Raw genomic sequence first — 20,891 nt, 5'->3', positions numbered from 1 at the left:
GTGAAGGGTGCAGTCATCCTGACCCGTTAAAGAAGCCGAGCCATGATGGATAGTGTAGATAGAATGGTGGTGTGGCAGATGTACAGTGGAAGTCCGAAGTTTACATACACTTAGGTTGGAGTCATTAAAACTTGTTTTTCAACCACTCCACACATTTCTTGTTAACAAACTATAGTTTTGGCAAGTCGGTTAGGATATCTACTTTGTGCATGACACAAGTAATCTTTCCAACAATTGTTTACAGACAGATTATTTCACTGTATCACAATTCCAGTGGGTCAGAAATGTGCATACACTAAGTTGACTGCGCCTTTAAACAGCTTGGAAAATTCCAGAAAATTATGTCATGGCTTTCGAAGCTTCTGATAGGCTAATTGACATAATTTGAGTCAATTGGAGGTGTAGCTGTGGATGTATTTCAAGACCTATCTTCAAACTCAGTGCCTCTTTGCTTGACATCATGGGAAAATCAAAAGACCTCAGGGGGGAAAAATGGTAGACCTCCACAAGTCTGGTTCATCCTTGGGAGCAATTTCCAAATGCCTGAAGGTACCACGTTCATCTGTACAAACAATAGTACGCAAGTATAAACACCATGGGACGACCACAGCCGTCATACCACTCAGGAAGGAGACACGTTCTGTCTCCTAGAGATGAACATACTTTGGTGAGAAAAGTGCAAATCAACCCCAGAACAACAGCAAAGGACCTTGTGAAGATCGACATAACACCAAAGGCTGCTCAGCAAGGAAGAAGCCACTGCTCCAAAAGCGCCATAAAAAAAGCCAGACTACGGTTTACAACAGCACATGGGGACAAAGATTGTGCTTTTTGGAGAAATGTCCTCTGGTCTGATGAAATAAAAATAGATGTTTTTGGCCTTAATGACCATCGTTATATTTGGAGGAAAAAGGGGGAGGCTTGCAAGCCGAAGAATACCATCCGAACCGTGAAGCACAGGGATGGCAGCATCATGTTGTGGGGGTTCTTTGCTGCAGGAGGGACTGGTGCACTTCACAAAATAGATAGCATCATGAGGATGGGAAATTATGTGGATATATTGAAGCAACATCTCAAGACATCAGTCAGGAAGTTAAAGCTTGGTGGGTCTTCCAAATGGACAATGACCCCAAGCATACTTCCAAAGTTGTGGCAAAATGGCTGAAGGACAACAAAGTCAAGGTATTGGAGTGGCTATCACAAAGCCCTGACCTCAATCCTATAGAAAATGTGTGGGAAGAACTGAAAAAACATGTGCAAGCAAGGAGGCCTTACAAACCTGACTGTTACACCAGCTGTCAGGAGGAATGTGCCAAAATTCATCCAACTTATTGTGGGAAGCTTGTGGAAGGCTACCTGAAACCTTTGACCCAAGTTAACCAATTTAAAGGCAATGCTACCAAATACTAATTGAGTGTATGTAAACTTCTGACCTACTGGGAATGTGATGAAAGAAATAAATGATTAAATAATTCTCTACTATTATTCTTACATTTCACATTCTTAAAATAAAGTGCTGATCCTAACTGACCTAAGACAGGGAATTTTTACTAGGATTAAATGTCAGGAATTATGAAAAACTGAGTTTAAATGTGTTTGGCTAAGGTGTATGTAAACATCCCGACTTCAACTGTATATAGGTCTGGAAACAAGTTCATACATTGTAGTGCCGGCATGTGTTTTTAAAGAGAAACAAATGTAACAATGCAATGGTTGCTGCACCTTTGATGATTTCCATAAAACAGTTTCCCAGCCAGTGATCTGGCATAACCAGTTGACTCCCCTGCCAGATTTAATACTGGCTCACATTATAGATTTTTTTATTAAATAAATTAACTTGATTAGTTTGTTGTATGTTGTATCGAACCTAATTGGTTATATCACCATTACATGGTAAATAACAAGCCCATAGCCTACAGTTGGGGAGTCCGCAATTTGGCAAATATGAAATAGCTGATGTGGAGTTGCGGCTGTCAGTGAGACGCATCTATAGCCCTAGGCCAATCGCAATATTTCAAAATTAAATTGTGGGATAAACACAAAAGTCACATATAGTCCAAATGATTTAAGTGTGAAGTGTAGTTTATTCCCATTCGTAGGATACACCAGGACTAATATCTTGGCACTAGTGGATAGCGTCGACCATATCTCTGGTGAGTGTGCATATTCACTGTCTTTATCATTGGGCGAGTCAGTGCCACTGGAAAGTTGATTACAATAATTTCCTCTTCAATTGTAGATGGAAGTGATATTGTACAATTTGTCTCCTCTTTTCGTAGGCCTAGATTAGATGGTTACATTGAAGACAAGGTTGTTTTTATTGATTTCAGTTTGTCAGTGTCAGCAGAGTAGCCTAGGCCTAACCTGCAATTTGTGTAGTAGGCTATTAAAAGATTCTGATGTCTCCAGACATGTAAAGTGTTGTAGAATTGCATGAAATGTGTTTATCAGCTAGGGCTGAGCTGCTTCCCCAAAGATGAAACTCCAGCGCCACCTATGATGCGGTGTATTTCATTGTTTGTTTACGGTCGGACTCAGATAGTTGGTCTGTTTTGTCAGCGGCCCAGTCACTTTTACTCATCCCCAGACATCTGCCTTCATCACTGATCATTACTAAAGTGAAAGCGAGATTAACGTTTAATTATTGCTTGAAATATGCCTAAAGCGTTATTGTAAACTGCAAACATCAGAAACGGCAGGATTTATTCTCACGTCTTGGGATTCGACAAAGCCTCCACCTTCGAAAATGACAGTCCATTGAAACGTTCACCCGTCTCTCTAGCGCCGCGGCCTTCATAACTAACCAAGCATGGCGTCCTCGCAAAGTAAACTAAACAAATTATTCACTTGCATTTTCACGGCTCTAACTAAATCTGTGTTGTGCGAATGACAACTTATTCTGAACGGTGAATTAATAGTGAATTTTGCCGATTTAAGATGCTTCGAAAACTTGTCCATAGACTTTCTACGAACGGGTGAGGGGAATATCCCAACATGGATTCCGCAACATTCCACGGCTGGGTCCGTGCACAGTTACTTTTCAGAACTTATTGAAGCACAATACAAACAAAGCACGAATTAATCAGATTTCGATTATGACAGGTTCATACATAAAACAGCAGCATTTGACGTTTCTGAGAAAATAGACCCTAAAGGTGGCCACATATTTAAAAGCTATGTCGACCAAACAGCGGAGAAACACAAACTTGACGGGATGCATAGGATGACAAACAAGCAACACCTTGTAAATGACCAAATTAAACGAAACTCTTAAAACAACCCTGGTAGCTAGGTCTAATCTTCCATAAAGTGTCTAGTTCATATGATTCACCACAACTCAACCAATCGTTTAATTTCCTTTTCGAGTATTAAAAGTGGATGTCCGCTTGCAAAAGCTTCCATTTTGAATGTCTCACTAAAGCAACTCAACTTCAGCTACATCAACAGGTCGACAATCAATCCACATTGACATATTCCCAGCAAACTAGACACAGTAAGTATAAACAACACTTTTGCATCAACTTCTGTTGTATCAACTTATCAAGCATAACTGGAGAACGTGTTGAATACTGTATAGCTACAATGCAATGAACTCAAGTCAGCCAGCTAACTGTCAAATGCACGGCTAATGTTAGCAAGCTAACCAGCTAGTTAAATGTATTTAACAACGTGTATGACTTTTGTTCACCACTTAATAATTGACAACAACAGACCGAACAACTGGCGAAGACAACCAGAAAGTTCATGATCAAGTTCATCCAGACAAAAGTGGTCGACTTGTGTTTTGCACAAACTTACCCGAATCTCCGGGGGTTTTCATTTTGAGTGTTGCAGGATAGTTTACGTTAGCTAGCGAGCTTGGTGGATCTCAAGTCAGTAGCGTTTGTGGAAGGAAAAGTCGTCTCCCTCTGAGCCCTTCCTTTGGTTCGGAATGGAACAACGAGGGGGGAACAGGCTAACGTTAAACTTTTCACTGTTGCGCCACTTGCGGGCCCCTTTGCTTCCACTTTCTTTCCAAATACCCCCTTCCTCAACTGTAGCGATCGGGGTAACGTTACTTTCCCCGAATCGCAGTCAGTTGATGTAGCTCACTGCTGTTTGTCCCACGGCAACTTCGCCTTGTCCTGTTCGAGGTGCAGCGGAACACGGTCAACCGTCCTGACAAGCACACGAACCGAAAACCCGTATCTTTCCTTGTTTGCATATACTTTCACGAACTGTCGAGTTGTTTACTCCATCTCAATCGCATCTTCCCCGTTGTTTGACATATTGTCGCTAAAATAACCGTTCTGTAGAATAGCAGTCGTCCTCTCTTTAGACTTTCTTTCTTCCTCCACTCACTAACATTCTGTACTCTGTGGCTACTCTTTCTCCTCCCCCTGGTTCCTCTCTCGGGTGTCGTGTTTCGCTCTCTCCTCACGGGGCCGCCCACACTGACAGGGGGGCTCTAAGGGGCGGGTCACACCCACTCACCACGAGCCAGGGTGGCGTCACTGCTGCAGCACGCGGCGTCGCCATAGAGACCGCCACACTGCCGTGGTGACATCATATCCGTGTCCTACGATTCTAGAGGAGAGAAGACCGTCATCACGTCCTTTTACGTCAATAGCAGGTACTTACTTCTAATTATCTATTTTCATTTAATGGTAATTATATCTATTGATGTGGCCAGATTATTAAACCACTGTACAAATGCACAAGGCATTATAACACTAGACTCTGAGCATATTGCAACAGGAATGAAACCAAACTTATACACACTTCCCCCTCTATTTCACATGGTCTACTACACCTCCCTGCTGAATTTGGTGTCAGTGATGGGATATTCCCTGGCCACCTGCGGTCTCAGGAGAAAGTATTGCATATATACAATATTGTGTCCTGTCACTCAGGCACTAGTCTGTGGCACTGATGCAGAACTGTCACAATGTCAACAAGTGCATGTGAGAGAGGTGGCATACATGGCAGGTGAAGAGTGTCTCATGAGCCCTATGTACAACCCCAGCTGCTCATAAGAACAGTACATCTAGTGTGTGTGTGTGTGTGTGTGTGACACAGACCAATGCTCAGGGACATCAACAGGATAACACTGCAATGTCAAACACATTTAACAACCCCTCTTCCCATGGTGTGATTTGCAAACAGGATCTCTCTGTCCTCCACTAGCTATTCTTCAGGAGGGTAGGAAACTCACTCTGTTTTCCCAGATAAGCATCAGAGTGCTGGATGCAGCATTCCCAAATCCAGGAAACAGCGAGCACCATCCCATCCTGTCTCTTCCTGAGCAGAAGGGCCAGGCTAATGTTTTCCCACGCCCGGACTCCCTGTCAACCACATCTAGGGGAACATTAGCCATTGCATTGTTTTCTCCCCCCCCCCCCCCCCCCCCCCCCCTTTCACTCTCTGTCTCTCTCTCGCGCTCCCTCTCTGTCCTCACTCACTTTCTCTGCCTCTGTCGCTCTAGTCTTATCTCTTTCAGTTTCATTCTGTTGTCCTCTTTGTCCATCCACCTCTCCTCCTATCTCCATATTGCTCTTTCATTTGAAGAGCTCTTCAGCATCCCCCAAGCTCTTCACAGAGGAAGTATGGTTGGAGAGAGAAGCGAGAGATGAAGAATAAAGAAAAAGAGTGAGTCAGGTATGAGACATGAAATTAAACCATTAAAACGGTGGAGAACAAATGGCCTTTCTGTCCATCTATCAATTGCTCACGTGTGTGTGTGTGTGTGTGTGTGTGTGTGTGTGCATTCATGTGTACGAGTGTCCACCCCCTTTTAAAAGGTGCTCTAAGGTAATCCAAGTAGATGAGATTACATTTTCATAGAAATCTACAGCACAGTACATTCTGAACACTGATAAACACACAGTGCCTCCCTCCCACCCTCCCCTTTATGAATGGTAAACAGAAGAGAGGGAGGAGGACGGCAGAGGTGGGAGAGAAGATGGTAGGGAGGAGGACCTGGGTTGGAGAGATGGGTTGAGGGAAGGAGTGGAGGAGGGGTGGGAGGGGAGGAGGACAGTGGTAGAGGGTGGGGGAGGAGGCCTCCCACCCACCCTCCACCCCTCTACCACTCTCCCCCACCCCAGTCCTCCTCCCTCTCACCCTCCACCCTCTCTCCCACCCCATCCTCCTCCCTCCCACCCTCCACCCCTGTCCTCCTCCCTACTCCTGTCCTCCTCCCCTTCTGTTTGTCACCTCTCTCTCTCTCTCTCCCCCCACTCTTTTCTATTCACTCTTTTCCATGACCTCCACTTCTCTCACTCCATCTTCATCCTCTTCTCCTGCCACGACCCTCCTCCCCTCTCTCCCTTTTCAATTCAATGTGCTTTATTGGCATGAAATACAGGTAAATATTGCCAAAGCAAAAGAGTTTGTGTTCTTTTTCTCTCCCACTCCACCCTCTGTTGCTGTGCCATCACCCCCCCCCCCCACACCTCTCTTATTCTTCCTCTCATTCTGTTCTTCGCCGCCTCTCCCTTGCCTACCTCGCCTTTTCTCTCTCTCCATCCATCAGTCCTTCTCTCATGTCAAGTTTGAAGTCTTACAATGCTGTCAAGGTTATGTACTTGTGTGAACTACATAATGCATTACTCACATTCTCCAGACTGTTTTTACATAAAACCCACTGATCATGTTTCATAACAACTGTTGAATTCAAAGTCAACAGGACTTGTCATCTTTTTAATTACAGCTTGTCAATATAAAAGCACAAGGACTGCCAATGACATTCATGCCAATATCACGAGAGTCCTGTTTCTATCAGGTGAATAATGTGTGGGGAAAAAATCAATGAGTAGCAATTCAAAGCTAATATTTTTCCCTATGTTACCTAATATTTGTTTTCACAGCTTTGTTATTATGTAGTAACATACATTCTACCACTGGTTTGTTGTGTTGACTGGCTGGATAGAACACGTCTCTCTTTGGGCAGTGGAAACACATTGGTCCAGTCTCGTGGCTGAAATCCTGCTTGAAGGTTCCCTGGATGCTGCTCTTGGTTGTGTACTGATGTATCTCTATTGATATTCCATGACAAAGTGTCCTCAGCCACGGTTACTCCTAAGGACGTGTTCATCTGAAAGAGTCATTCCTCAGATCCTGATTTTAGAACATCTTCATGCTTTCCCACACGTTTGCCTAATCTTCCCTCTCTCTCTTTCCCTCTCTCTCTTTCCCTCTCGCTCCTTGCTTTTTATCCTGTTCTTCCCTCCGTGCTTGGAGAGTCTCTCCGTTCCTAATGGGAATGACAGACAGACGCTGTGGAGAGAAAGACAGAGATGGTGAAAGAAAGAGAACAGGGACACCCCCCCAACCCCCACTAACATCACCCGCTGAACCCCTTCCCCAGCTAGACCCTCCAGCCCCCCTTCAATATCACCAGACTATATCCCCCCCAAACCCTGAATGAACCTGATAGATTTACACCAAAACATCCCTCTCCCTTTAAATAGGGGTGTCCAGAACTAGACTCCTAGTGAGCTACAGGTTCTGTTGGCTTTTTTCCAACCCATCTCTAACACTCCTTATTCAGTAGAGGGCTGGCCCACCCTGATTTAGGAGAACCTACAGACCCGTAGAGAGCTCAGTCTCGTAGCCCGTATGGCAGTGTTAGTGTGCTGGGCTAGAACAAAACCCTGCACACCCTGTGGGTCTCCAAGAGCCAGGACTGAATATACAGTGAGCCCTAATGCCTCCCCTGGTCTGTCTGTGGTGCTCCAACACAGATTACTCTGTAATTACCAGGGACAATGGGTGTGGTACCCCACTCAGCATTGCACCACAGGCGCGCACTCACACACACACACACACACACACACACACACACACACACACACACACACACACACACACACAGTTTAGGCCTGCAGCAAACAGTGGAAATCTACCAGGATTAGGCCAAATACCTGAACAGGGCATATATGGTGTAATATGCTATGACTCATATGGCTGATGACGTCAAACACACACACACACACACACACCTTGTTGCTGCTGAGGGTTGGAGAAAGGTGAAAGGGACTGAAGGGATATTAACCCTAAAAGGTAAAACCTATGATCCTTTTGACCTTGATTTCTCAATCAGTGTGTTACCTTATTATTATCATTATTATTATCACTGTTATTATTATTAGCATTGTTATTATTATCATTATTAACATTATGATTATTATTATAATTTATGATTATTATCATTATTAACATTATCATTATTATCATTGTCATTATTATAAAAATGTCTACTTAACACCTCAACTTGGAAAGAGAGAGACACTTTGAGGGGACTGGGAAAGAGGGTTCAAGTAGATGAGAAAGATTAGAGGAAAGAAAAAAAGAATGAAAGAATTGGCGGTTGAAAGGACAACAAGCTGCCGGGTGTTGGAGGGTGGTGGTTGAAAGGACAACGAGCTGCCGGGTGTTGGAGGGTGGTGGTTGAAAGGACAACAAGCTGCCGTGTGTTGGAGGGTGGCGGTTGAAAGGACAACAAGCTGCCGGGTGTTGGAGGGTGGTGGTTGAAAGGACAACGAGCTGCCGGGTGTTGGAGGGTGGCGGTTGAAAGGACAACAAGCTGCCGGGTGTTGGAGGGTGGTGGTTGAAAGGACAACAAGCTGCCGTGTGTTGGAGGGTGGCGGTTGAAAGGACAACAAGCTGCCGGGTGTTGGAGGGTGGTGGTTGAAAGGACAACGAGCTGCCGGGTGTTGGAGGGTGGCGGTTGAAAGGACAACAAGCTGCCGGGTGTTGGAGGGTGGTGGTTGAAAGGACAACGAGCTGCTGGGTGTTGGAGGGTGGTGGTTGAAAGGACAACAAGCTGCCGGGTGTTGGAGGGTGGTGGTTGAAAGGACAACGAGCTGCCGGGTGTTGGAGGGTGGCGGTTGAAAGGACAACAAGCTGCCGGGTGTTGGAGGGTGGCGGTTGAAAGGACAACAAGCTGCCGGGTGTTGGAGGGTGGCGGTTGAAAGGACAACAAGCTGCCGGGTGTTGGAGGGTGGCGGTTGAAAGGACAACAAGCTGCCGGGTGTTGGAGGGTGGTGGTTGAAAGGACAACAAGCTGCCGGGTGTTGGAGGGTGGCGGTTGAAAGGACAACAAGCTGCCGGGTGTTGGAGGGTGGCGGTTGAAAGGACAACAAGCTGCCGGGTGTCGGAGGGTGGTGGTTGAAAGGACAACGAGCTGCCGGGTGTCGGAGGGTGGTGGTTGAAAGGACAACGAGCTGCCGGGTGTTGGAGGGTGGTGGTTGATGCCCCTGTGAAAGATGGGAGAGGGGGAAAAGTGATGAAAGCAAGTAGACATGGGGAGAATAAGAGTGAGGAGTGGAGAGAGAGAGTCAATGGGCTCTTTGTCATCAAAGAACTTGTTTATTTTCAAGCTTGCCACTCCAACCGTCAGGATCACACCATCTCACTCTCTGTCTGTCTCTGTCGTTCTTTCTCTCTCCTTCTGGGGTCAAGTTTTAAGGTCTCTATCATCTTCAACCAATTTGATGTTTGTCTGTACGTATGTCTTTGTGTCATTCCTCTGTAGTCTCCCTACCTGTGGCATTGGCATGCGCTCTCTACACAGCTTCCCTCTGTGCATGTTTAGTCTCTCACCATTCTTCAACTCCATTATCTCTCTCTCTCCCGCCTATAACGGCCCCCTTTTCACTGTTCTCTCACTTTCTCTCTTATTCTCTTTCATGTTCACCCTCCATCTTCTCTCCCTTTCCCTGGTCTCTTTCTGTCCCCTTTTCACTCTTTCCTCTCTCCCTCCCTCTTTCTCCCTCCCTCTTTCTGCCTCCCCTTTCCCCGTCCCTCTCTCTACCAGCTGGTATTTGTACATGAGTAATGGGATTACCACAGTGAACGTTGGAGCAGGGAGAGAGAAGGGGGGGAGGGGGGAAAGTCACAGTGGAGAAGACATAACACGGAGGAAGAGAGAGGGGCAACAGTAGGGAGGTTAAGGTGGGGAGAAGAAAGACTGATAATTGAGGAAGTAGACAATGCCGGATATTCTGATGATTGTAAATGGAATGTCACAGATTGAGTTTTGCCAGTGACATGCAGAGAATCCAAGCACGCACGCACAAACACACACACACACACACACACAATACGTGTCCTAGTATACCCACAGAAGTACACCTGACTCTCTCTTTTAGAAGACAGCTTCTATGTAGCACTGGCATTCCAATGCATGCCAGCTTAAAACCAGCCCCTGGCACTATTTCCATCACCCTAGAGCTAGACAGAAAGCCACACATTTAATGTAGGATTACCATGGCAATGACCGAGCTAGTAAAGAACAAAAAGCTCATTTTGAAGTCTGTAAAGTCTGGAAAAAGTGTGCAGTGTGGACCGTAATAAAATGGGGAGGTGGGAGGTGGAAAGAGAGGGTAATGTGAGCGCTGGAGAGAAGCACAGAGAATGTGTGTTATATTAAACCAATGTCTGGCAGTGTGTCAAGCCTGAAATACAATGAGTAAGATAATTATAGGTCCAATGCAGTTTTTTTTTTATCCCAATAGCAAATAATTTCTGGGTAACAATTAAGTACCTTACTGTGATTGTTTTCAATTAAAATGGTAACAAAACAAAAAAAGTTACATCTTTTTAGTAAAGCGCAATTTCTCAACCAATAATTTTGCTTGGACTGTCTGGAAGTGGTCAGAGTGGGGAGGGGGAAACTGAAAACTAGCTGTTATTGGCAGAGAGTTTTGGAACTCTCATTCTTACTGGTCTATTAACCAATTTATGCTGTTAATGCCACCAGGCAGGCCAAAACTTCATCCCGCCAAGACAGGCTCAAATTTCAGGCAGTCTTATCAAACGGCTCTTACAATAAAAAGGTATTATCATCATTTTCACAGTATTATTCCAACCTCATAGTGTGACAGTACAGTATGTACAGCATAAAACACAGGAAATCACATTTTGGACAGCACTGGGCCTTTAATGGCAGAAAGACCATGCTCATTTAGCCATTTAATCATTGTCGCCTAACCCACTGGCTCCAGGTCATCTATAAGTCTTTGCTAGGTAAAGCCCCTGGTCACCATAGCAACACCCACCCGTAGTACGCACTCCAGTAGGTATATATGGCCGCCTTTCCTTCCTGTCTTCTGCTGCCAATGACTGGAACGAATTGTAAAAATCACTGAAGCTGGAGACTTATATCTCCCTCTGTTAACTTTACGCATCAGCTGTCAGAGCAGCTTACCGATCACTGTACCTGTACACAGCCAATCTGTAAATAGAACAACCTACTACCTCATCTCCATATTGTTATTTATCTTCTTGCTCTTTCGCACCCCAGTATCTCCACTTGCACATCATCATCTGCACATCTATCACTCCAGTGTTAATGCTAAATTGTAATTATTTCGCCTCCATGGCCTATTTATTGCCTTACCTCCCTAATCTTCAAAATTTGCACACACTGTACATAGATGTTTCTATTGTGTTATTGACTGTATGTTTGTTTATGAGTATCTGTATTGTTGTTTTTGTCGCACTGCTTTGCTTTATCTTGGCCAGGTCACTGTTGTAAATGAGAACTTGTTCTCAACTGGCCTACCTGGTTAAATAAAGGTGAAATAAAATAAATAAAAATAATAAATAATAAAATCAAGACATGACACTGACAGGAGAAGCAAAAAAGGAGAGATAGAAAGTAGGAAGTTCATTTGGGGGGTTTTAAGGTTGCGCTGGGTGTGGGCAGAGACCGAGAGAGAGAGAATGTGAGCAAGGCAGAGAGGGTGTAAAAGGAGAGAGAGCGAGAGAGAGAGGTATGCCTGGCACTGTGACAGTTGCTATATTGAGCACAGCGTGTGTGTTGACAGTGTCTCCTGTATCTCACAGAGGAACAAACTCTTCCTATTGGCACAGCTGTGAGCTTCCCTTCTCTCACCCTCTTACTCACCCTCTCATTCCTTCTCTCCCCCCTCTAACCCCTCACTGCCCAAATTGTTCTCACCCTTCCTCTCTCAAAACCACCTCTCCCCTCTCCAATATTGTATCATCCTCTACCTCCCTCCCCCTCGCTCACCTCTCTCCTTTTTACCCCCTCTTACCCCCCTTTCTCCATTTATTCTCCCTCCCCCTATCTCTTCTACACATGTCATAGCAGAGCTAGAATTAGATCAGACAACTGTAACCCTCTCAGATTAGCTAGCTAGGTGAGAGAGTGAGTGAGTGTTTGTGAGTTAGTGAGTATGAGAGAGGTCTGAGTCAGATCCAATCAGTGCTCGCTCCTCGCCCCTTCTCCCATCCCCATCACATCATCAGAGCAGGGCCAAAGGGCCGCTCACCCCCTCCTACCAGATTACACCCCTTTCATCACCCCTCACCCCACTACCAAATGAAACTCATGCCCTGTTCATCTCATGCTCTCAGAGCCAGTCGGAGTGTGTTCAGATAGAATGGTCTAAGACTAGGAGGCTGTGGTTGGGACCCTGATCCTTGGTATGGTCCTTGGTCTCTGGTTGTGCTGTGTGGCATCATTGGCATGCAGACAGCAGGTCTGTGGGTGGTTCAGCTATGTGTCATACTGTGACAGGCCAGTAGCAGTGTCAGTCTAGGGGCGTGCTGCTCTCACTGGAACATGGAACTGCTGTGTTCCACTGGTGAGTCTGGTGAGTGCTGCCCTCCCTCACCCGGGCATGGCTGTGGGTGGTGTAGTAATGTGTCATAGCTGCAGGGGTGGGTTTTGGATTCCTCTCGTGTGTGAGTTTGTTGTGTGTGCTTTTTTTAAAAGTTGAAGTTCTGTACAATGGGTTCATTTGTGGTGGGTGCTGATGTAACATGTTATGTTCAAATTGATTTATTTCCTTTGTAGATGTTGTCTTGTGGAGAGTTACGGAGTACAGTAAATGCTAACAAAACTAACATATTAAGTTGACACTGTATAGCATACTGTGTTTAGAATTGTGCTAAATGTGCTTATTCTAAACAAAGTTTATGCCCTACTGTTGGAACCAGTAGGTCTCCCCCACCAGTGTGGGTGCAGTGCTGTTCTAAACCATATCAGGTTGACTGTTCTGTAGTCCTGAAGTGTGTTCTGTTGGAATGTCTATCAGTGTTGAGGGGTACAGCCTTGGTTTCAACAGAGCTACTTACTGTTCTGGAGTGGATTTCTCTGTACTCTGGCTGTTGTGAGTGATGTGTAATGCCTGGGTGGACGGGTTTCCCTGTTGTACCGTGTGTGTGTGTGTGTGTGTGTGTGTGTGTGTGTGTGTGTGTGTGGTTCTGTGTGTGTGTGTGTGGTTCTGTGTGTGTGTGTGTGTGTGTGGTTCTGTGTGTGTGTGTGGTTCTGTGTGTGTGTGTGTGTGGTTCTGTGTGTGTGTGTGCCTCCAGTCTTGTGCCCACTGTGTGGATGAGAGTGGCAACGTGCTTCCAGGCCCTCTCTGTGCCCACCCTAGTCGCGGGCGAACTGCTGCATGTACGGTGAGGGGGTGGGAGCAGCAGGAGGGAGCTGACTGAGACTCAGCGTGAGTGGAGGAGAGCATTCAGAGATGACTGACAGTTGCTACAACCAATCTATCCTTTCAAGGACTAAGAGGGAGCAAGTCACGATATTATATTCAAACTGGGGTTACCTTTGCTACACTTTGGATCCTTACCATCCTAAACAGGGCATCGCGGAGGCGGTAAGGGACCTGAAGACCTTTAAATTGGATGCACTGATTGACACACTGGTCGACTCCATCGGTCAATATGGGCCCAGATTGTCACCATAGTAATATGATCCTATGTACACAACATGATCAGTGAGTCATTGTGCGGTGGGCGTCAGAAAGCTGCTGTCACACTCACACACTGTTACCACACAGAGTCCTCCACCTCCTACTGTTGCACATAGACACGAAACACGCACACAAACATTCAGCACGCACGCATATGCCACGCACAACACACACACTGGCAAACACACTCAGCATGCGCACGCACAGACGTACAGAGAGCGACAGACGGAGAAAGGGCCAAACACAGTCAGTGATGTTTGTCAATCAACAGATGTCCTATGACTCAGTCGAGAAGGACAGAAAGAGAGAGAGTCAGACTCCTCTCCTCTCTGTCCAGGTCTGCTGCGTGACTACTGCTCTTCTGCTGGGTATCATCAGTTGTTGGTCTCACTGATAATCAGGTCCAGGCCTCCACCTAGTGGTGGCCTACTGCTAGAGCATGTTGAGCTGACACCTAGTGGTGGCCTACTGCTAGAGCATGTTGAGCTGACTCCTAGTGGTGGCCTACTGCTAGAGCATGTTGAGCTGACACCTAGTGGTGGCCTACTGCTAGAGCATGTTGAGCTGACACCTAGTGATGGCCTACTGCTAGAGCATGTTGAGCTGACACCTAGTGGTGGCCTACTGCTAGAGCATGTTGAGCTGACACCTAGTGGTGGCCTACTGCTAGAGCATGTTGAGCTGACACCTAGTGGTGGCCTACTGCTAGAGCATGTTGAGCTGACACCTAGTGGTGGGCTACTGCTCGAGCATGTTGAGCTGACACCTAGTGGTGGCCTACTGCTAGAGCATGTTGAGCTGACACCTAGTGATGGCCTACTGCTCAAGCATGTTGAGCTGACACCTAGTGGTGGCCTACTGCTAGAGCATGTTGAGCTGACACCTAGTGGTGGCCTACTGCTAGAGCATGTTGAGCTGACACCTAGTGGTGGCCTACTGCTGGAGCATGTTGAGCTGACACCTAGTGGTGGCCTACTGCTAGAGCATGTTGAGCTGACACCTAGTGATGGCCTACTGCTAGAGCATGTTGAGCTGACTCCTAGTGGTGGCCTACTGCTCGAGCATGTTGAGCTGACACCTAGTGGTGGCCTACTGCTAGACCATGTTGAGCTGACACCTAGTGGTGGCCTACTGCTAGACCATGTTGAGCTGACACCTAGTGGTGGCCTACTGCTAGAGCATGTTGAGCTGACACCTAGTGGTGGCCTACTGCTAGACCATGTTGAGCTGACACCTAGTGGTGGCCTACTGCTGGAGCATGTTGAGCTGACACCTAGTGGTGGTCTACTGCTAGAGCATGTTAAGCTGACACCTACTGGTGGCCTACTGCTAGAGCATGTTGAGCTGACTCCTAGTGGTGGCCTACTGCTCGAGCATGTTGAGCTGACACCTAGTGGTGGCCTACTGCTAGACCATGTTGAGCTGACACCTAGTGGTGGCCTACTGCTAGACCATGTTGAGCTGACACCTAGTGGTGGCCTACTGCTATAGCATGTTGAGCTGACACCTAGTGGTGGCCTACTGCTAGAGCATGTTGAGCTGACACCTAGTGATGGCCTACTGCTAGAGCATGTTGAGCTGACTCCTAGTGGTGGCCTACTGCTCGAGCATGTTGAGCTGACACCTAGTGGTGGCCTACTGCTAGACCATGTTGAGCTGACACCTAGTGGTGGCCTACTGCTAGACCATGTTGAGCTGACACCTAGTGGTGGCCTACTGCTAGAGCATGTTGAGCTGACACCTAGTGGTGGCCTACTGCTAGACCATGTTGAGCTGACACCTAGTGGTGGCCTACTGCTGGAGCATGTTGAGCTGACACCTAGTGGTGGTCTACTGCTAGAGCATGTTAAGCTGACACCTACTGGTGGCCTACTGCTAGAGCATGTTGAGCTGAATTTCCTTTAAGACCTTCAGGGTTATCACAGTTCTAGAGCAAAACAATGCCAGACAAACATTCTAAAACAAGAGCTATAATAGAGATGAGAATGTGATCTAGAGATATTAGAGTGTAGTGTACTGTTTTAAACACACCAGAGGCCACGATCATCTGTACAGTTTTTGTCTCCTGTTTTTATTTAGATGAATGAAACACGTTCAGTTACAAAAATGACTTTAAATGAACAACACTGTACTATGAACAAGCAGAGATATTTTTCTTGTTTTTTGTTTTTGTTTTAAAGATAAACACAGTAAAAGGCTAAGTTGCTACCACAATGAAGAAGGGAGGGAGAGACAGAGAGAAGGGAGAGAAAAGAGGAGGACTGCTCACAGGAGGCAGGATGAGCACACACACACACACACACACACACACACACACACTAGAACAGATAGGGAAACAGACAACAAAGGTTGAAGGTCAGACAGAGGGAAATGAACTACATGTTGACTAACAGTAAATCTCCAATCAAGCCAATGTTTACAAACTTGTTGCTTATCTAACAGATTAGATACAGTTTGAGGTGCGCACAAGCACACACACACACACACACCTTGGGGACTTATTTCCACAGAACAGTTATAGCAGTTATGACCATTTTCCCTCCTCCCTCCCTTTATTAACCACCATCACTTCCAAAGAAGTCTGAAATTCCCTGGAAAAACTCTCCATAACGCCTCGTACAGAATTCTCCCACATACACATCATATTTTCGGTTGTAACATGTAGCTTTCCCTCTGCCCAACGAACACAGAGAGCAACATGGAATACAGACAGACAGGAATACAGACAGATAGACAGACAGTGGTAAGAGACAGACAGAACTAAAAGGACAGGGTCAACAAACTCAGAGAGGATCATGGGATCATCAGAATTACTCTGGCAGCACGAGTGAAAGGGACAAAACTCAAAAAGGATCAGAACAACTACAGAGATACCAAGAGAAACGTCATTATTGTCTTCATCGTCATCATCATCATATTTACGAGAAGCTTAATGTAATTTTCAAATGACAAATAATTAAAAATATACATTTTTATCATCATTATAATCATCTTTGATATTTCCCTTAGGATAGCTGAGGTCAGAAACTGGATTACTAGGTGACGGGGTTGGCGCAGAAAAGAGATGAATAGACAGAAAGGAGAGAAAGAAAGGGGGATGCAGTGGCTGTCTGTGAAAGAGAGGAGGAATGTCGAACTCTTTGGTTTTATTCTGTACGATCGGACTTTGCTGTCTTGCTTAAGGAACTTTGGACTGAAGCCATATTGTACAAGAGAGAGAATGAAGACAGAAGAAAGGATGAAAGAGAGGGAGTGTGGAAGTGTGTAGGTACGAGGAATATCAGTCATCCTCTTTTTTTGTTTTCTTTGCTATTTTTGTTTTCTTTGCTTTTTGTCCCCCTTTGCTTTCTACTGCCTTGACATCTACACAATGTTCTGTCATCTATCATTAAACTGTCAATCATTGCTTGTTCTGCTCCAATTGAAATCAATTCCAGCCTGGTCTCATACCAAACGTAACATATCATACTAATTTTACTGTCCCAGATTTACTTTTACTATGTTACGTCTATCCCTGAGTCCAGGTTGCAATATCAATTCCTACATTTCACAGTTTCCTTTGTTTCTCGTTTGACATGGTTGCTGAGGTGCTTCGCTAAGACTACAAGGAATTAATCCATGAACTGAACCAATGTTGTGATGTTCAGACTGTAAAATGTACAAAATGGTTAATGCCAAAAAAGTCTGGAGAGATGTTCTTCCAGACTAAACTCTGCTGTGATAATGTTGACCCAGGCTATAGTAGAGAGAGTAGGATTTGTTGCCTCTAGGTGCTGATCTAAGGTCAGTTTTGTGTTCTGCCTACACTAATAGTTATGATTAGGGAAAGGTTAACATATCCTAGATCTGTGCCTATGGCCAGGTGACTACTCAGTCTATAGGAGAGGTGTAGTCTCTGAATGGACAAATCACATTTTATTGGTCGCGTACACATATTTAGCAGATGTTATCGCGGGTGTAGCGAAATGCTTATGTTCCTAGCTCCAACAGTGCAGACACAGGTAAACAGCAGGGTTTTAGGGAGTGAGTGCATGGTGCCGTATCCAACAGTAGGGCATAAACTTTGGTATCATTCTCTTGTGGGGGTATCCCTATTGAAAGGACCTACACTTTACATGTGATCCCTAAGACCCTGAGATCCACAGAAGCATCCTACCAGGATGTAGAGGACCTAAACTGATCTACACCTCATTACAGAAGGAAAGAGCAAGGGAGAAATAGGGACTTCCACCTTGGGGGAGTGTATGCATGCGTCACCTAGCAACCACAGTCTCAGCCCTTCCCCAGTCACCTACCCCTCTGCGCTCGCTGCCACACACATCTCTGAAGGACACAACATCCAGTCAATAACCTAAATATGCTGGGTACCCAGAGGCTAGCCCCTGTAATAAAGCTTTGTGTTAAGGAGTAGGAAAAAGTTGCTCCATAGACACTGAGCTAAGGCCAGTGTTATGTGCCCTCAATGGTTAATTAAGATTAGGATTTGGAGGAAGGTAAGCTGATCCTATATCTGTGCCTATGGAAAACTTATACTCTGAGAGTGTTTTGTTTCAGCAGGGAGGGAGCAGTAGGGGAGAGGGGGATGGAGAGAGGGCTGTACAGAGCGGGGGGTTGTTCTTCAGCCAAGACGGAGAGGGAGGTGTGTGGGGGAGTGGACTGGGAACCACAGCGAGAGGGCTGGCATACAACTTGCTACCCAAAATGTCTCCTGATTAGGATGGGGCACAGGAAATGTGACCTCTGACCCCATTATTTACCTTTGAACTCTGCCGGATCCAAACCTCGCTCTGGCCATCCATGGTCACACTCACACACACACACACACGTACACACAGTCACACCCCGATCCCCACACGAACCCCGCTTTAAAAAAAAAAGCTTTCATCTATTTGGTTTATCATCAGAGTATATGAGGTATATCTCTCTTTAACATCCTACAGTAGATGTGGGAAACAAAACCTACCAACATTAAGAAAAGTCAAAACAGAAAGAAAAGAAAACAAGTCCCTCTGTCACGTTCCTTTACCCCAGTCAATGCATCTTCTAACTAGTTTTTTGGTTTGGTAGCTGTTTAAAGCTTTCAGTGTATTTCTCATGAGGAGGGGAGAGGTTGTGAGGGAACAGCACTGTATCTTTAAGAACAATCTGCCTGCCTGACCATCCCTGTCAGCGGAGCTCTCTTCCAGAACCGTTGGGCTATATTCAAACATACATTATACTATCTTATAGGCAGCATTGACTACGTGTACATCCGGGATATAAATCCCTCTAACCTGATTGGTCCAAAGTATATGGTATACATCGTAATGGGAACAAACTCCAGTTCTAAAGCTTTGAGATTTATTAATACAATGTTTTAAAAGTTTCACTCATGACTGGTTTGATCCCACCTGGGTGTGGGTCTCTAGTAACAATCCTGGACTGTAGTAAGGCTGTAGAGAACCCTACTGAGGCTCCTTATCCCCACTTCAACTAAACACAACATCACAAGACCGCACATAAAGCCAGAAACACTCAGATGCTCTGTCCCTCTCATCTCACCAGTCTTTACTCATCAATCATACAATAAGGACATCACTAGTAATATCATTATCAGTAGGACAATTAACCCCATATTTAGGAAAGACAGCATTCAACACCTGAAAACATTGAATTGCTCAAATGTACATATGAAGCTGACGTTCCTATTTCCATGACCTTTCCCTGCCCTGAAATGCCTGAGAAAATGCTGTTAGGTGGTTGTACTGAAGTAGACACAGTGCTGCCCCCTGTAAGCTCACCCCATCCATTTGAAAAGAGTCTCAATGAGCTCACCCCCACCCCTTTAAGAGCTTTAAGAGTAGTCGCAGTGAGTCTGTGGCCAAACATGACCATGTTCTCCTAGGCCCCGTGAGACCTGTGGCATGTATCTGGTTTGAAGAGGTGAGAAGGTACTTCAGCAGGATTTTTGGTCACAGCCACATAATATATATTCTAAATATATATCCCCTGTAAAAAGACTCTAGAATAAATAAATAACAAATAAATAGTTAGAAGAAATCAATATAAGCTTAAATCAATCAAATTGAAGATGAATAAATAGTACAATCAATCAAGTCCTAAATGATTTGAAAAATAAACCGAATATATATCAAGAGAGAGTAACATTTTTGGTCTAAAATCAAGTCATTATCATCAATGTTTTTTAAGATATTTTTTGTATGTTTTTCAATACATTAGCAATAAGTAAGCATTAGGACACAGATCTTTTTTTCTACAAAATCTATAGAAGCACTAACAGATACATTCCGTCTAAGAGTTAATGTTGAGGAAAGGTTTCACCTCGTGGTTAGAACCTCCACAGCTGTATTTCTGTGTCAAACCAAATACTCTTTGGATGCATTTTAAACTCTACTGTAAATTTTTGCTGAAGTGTGTATGTGTGTGTGTGTATACAGTAAGTGTGTGTGTTCTACTAGGCGACGTGTAACGCTATTATGGGACAATTCACAAACGTGTTATTGTATAGCGAAGTAACTACTTCTAATCCTAACTTCTCATTCCCATCTTAATTGTGTCTTAATGTCTTAATTACATCAAAATGTGGGGCAGAACTGATACAATAGTGCACAGAGAAAGCTGTGTGTATGTGTAAAGTACGAGTGTGTTTGTGTGTTTGTGATAACGGGGGTAAACGTGCAAGAGAGAACATCTTTGTAAACTCCACTGAATTTTTTCTATAACGCGTGTACACACACACACACACACACACTATCACACCCTCACACAACGCACATACGCACACACTTCAGATAAATTGACACAATCATAAGTGTGAGCCCTAATGCAACGGCAGGGACGGCAGTTGAACCATCTCTAGTTTTATCCTGCCTTTTTGGTTTGGTTTGGTATTTGGTGTTTGGTTTGGTGTTTGGTTTGATTTGGTGTTTGGTTTGGTATTTGGTTTGGTTTGGTATTTGGTTTGGTATTTGGTTTGGTTTGGTATTTGGTGTTTGGTTTGGTTTGGTATTTGGTTTGGTTTGGTATTTGGTGTCTGGTTTGGTATTTGGTGTTTGGTTTGGTATTTGGTGTTTGGTTTGGTATTTGGTTTGGTATTTGGTGATTGGTTTGGTATTTGGTTTGGTATTTGGTGTTTGGTTTGGTATTTGGTGTTTGGTTTGGTATTTGGGGTTTGGT

General features: G+C 45.0%; 1 protein-coding gene and 1 long non-coding RNA gene across 2 annotated transcripts in view; both read right to left on the bottom strand.

Moving 5' to 3' along the window:
- The window catches only part of LOC110509826 (ETS domain-containing transcription factor ERF), a 98,071-nt gene extending 93,526 nt beyond the window's left edge, over positions 1-4,545 (bottom strand). Inside the window, exon 1 of the mRNA XM_036969317.1 lies at positions 3,799-4,545. Coding sequence (XP_036825212.1) covers positions 3,799-3,820 — 22 coding nt within the window. The 5' untranslated portion in view covers positions 3,821-4,545. The remainder of the gene's footprint in view (positions 1-3,798) is intronic.
- An 11,220-nt stretch (positions 4,546-15,765) lies between these two features.
- On the bottom strand, positions 15,766-20,639 carry LOC118945814. Its single transcript, XR_005040969.1, has 2 exons — positions 20,447-20,639; positions 15,766-16,204 (listed from the first exon to the last, which is right to left on the bottom strand). It is a non-coding gene; the product is annotated as an uncharacterized LOC118945814 (long non-coding RNA).
- Positions 20,640-20,891: the final 252 nt, after the last annotated feature.

Source organism: Oncorhynchus mykiss, chromosome 3 (genome assembly GCF_013265735.2).
Source record: "Oncorhynchus mykiss isolate Arlee chromosome 3, USDA_OmykA_1.1, whole genome shotgun sequence".
NCBI classification, from domain to species: Eukaryota; Metazoa; Chordata; class Actinopteri; order Salmoniformes; family Salmonidae; genus Oncorhynchus; species Oncorhynchus mykiss.
This window is presented reverse-complemented; position numbering and strand designations above follow the sequence as displayed.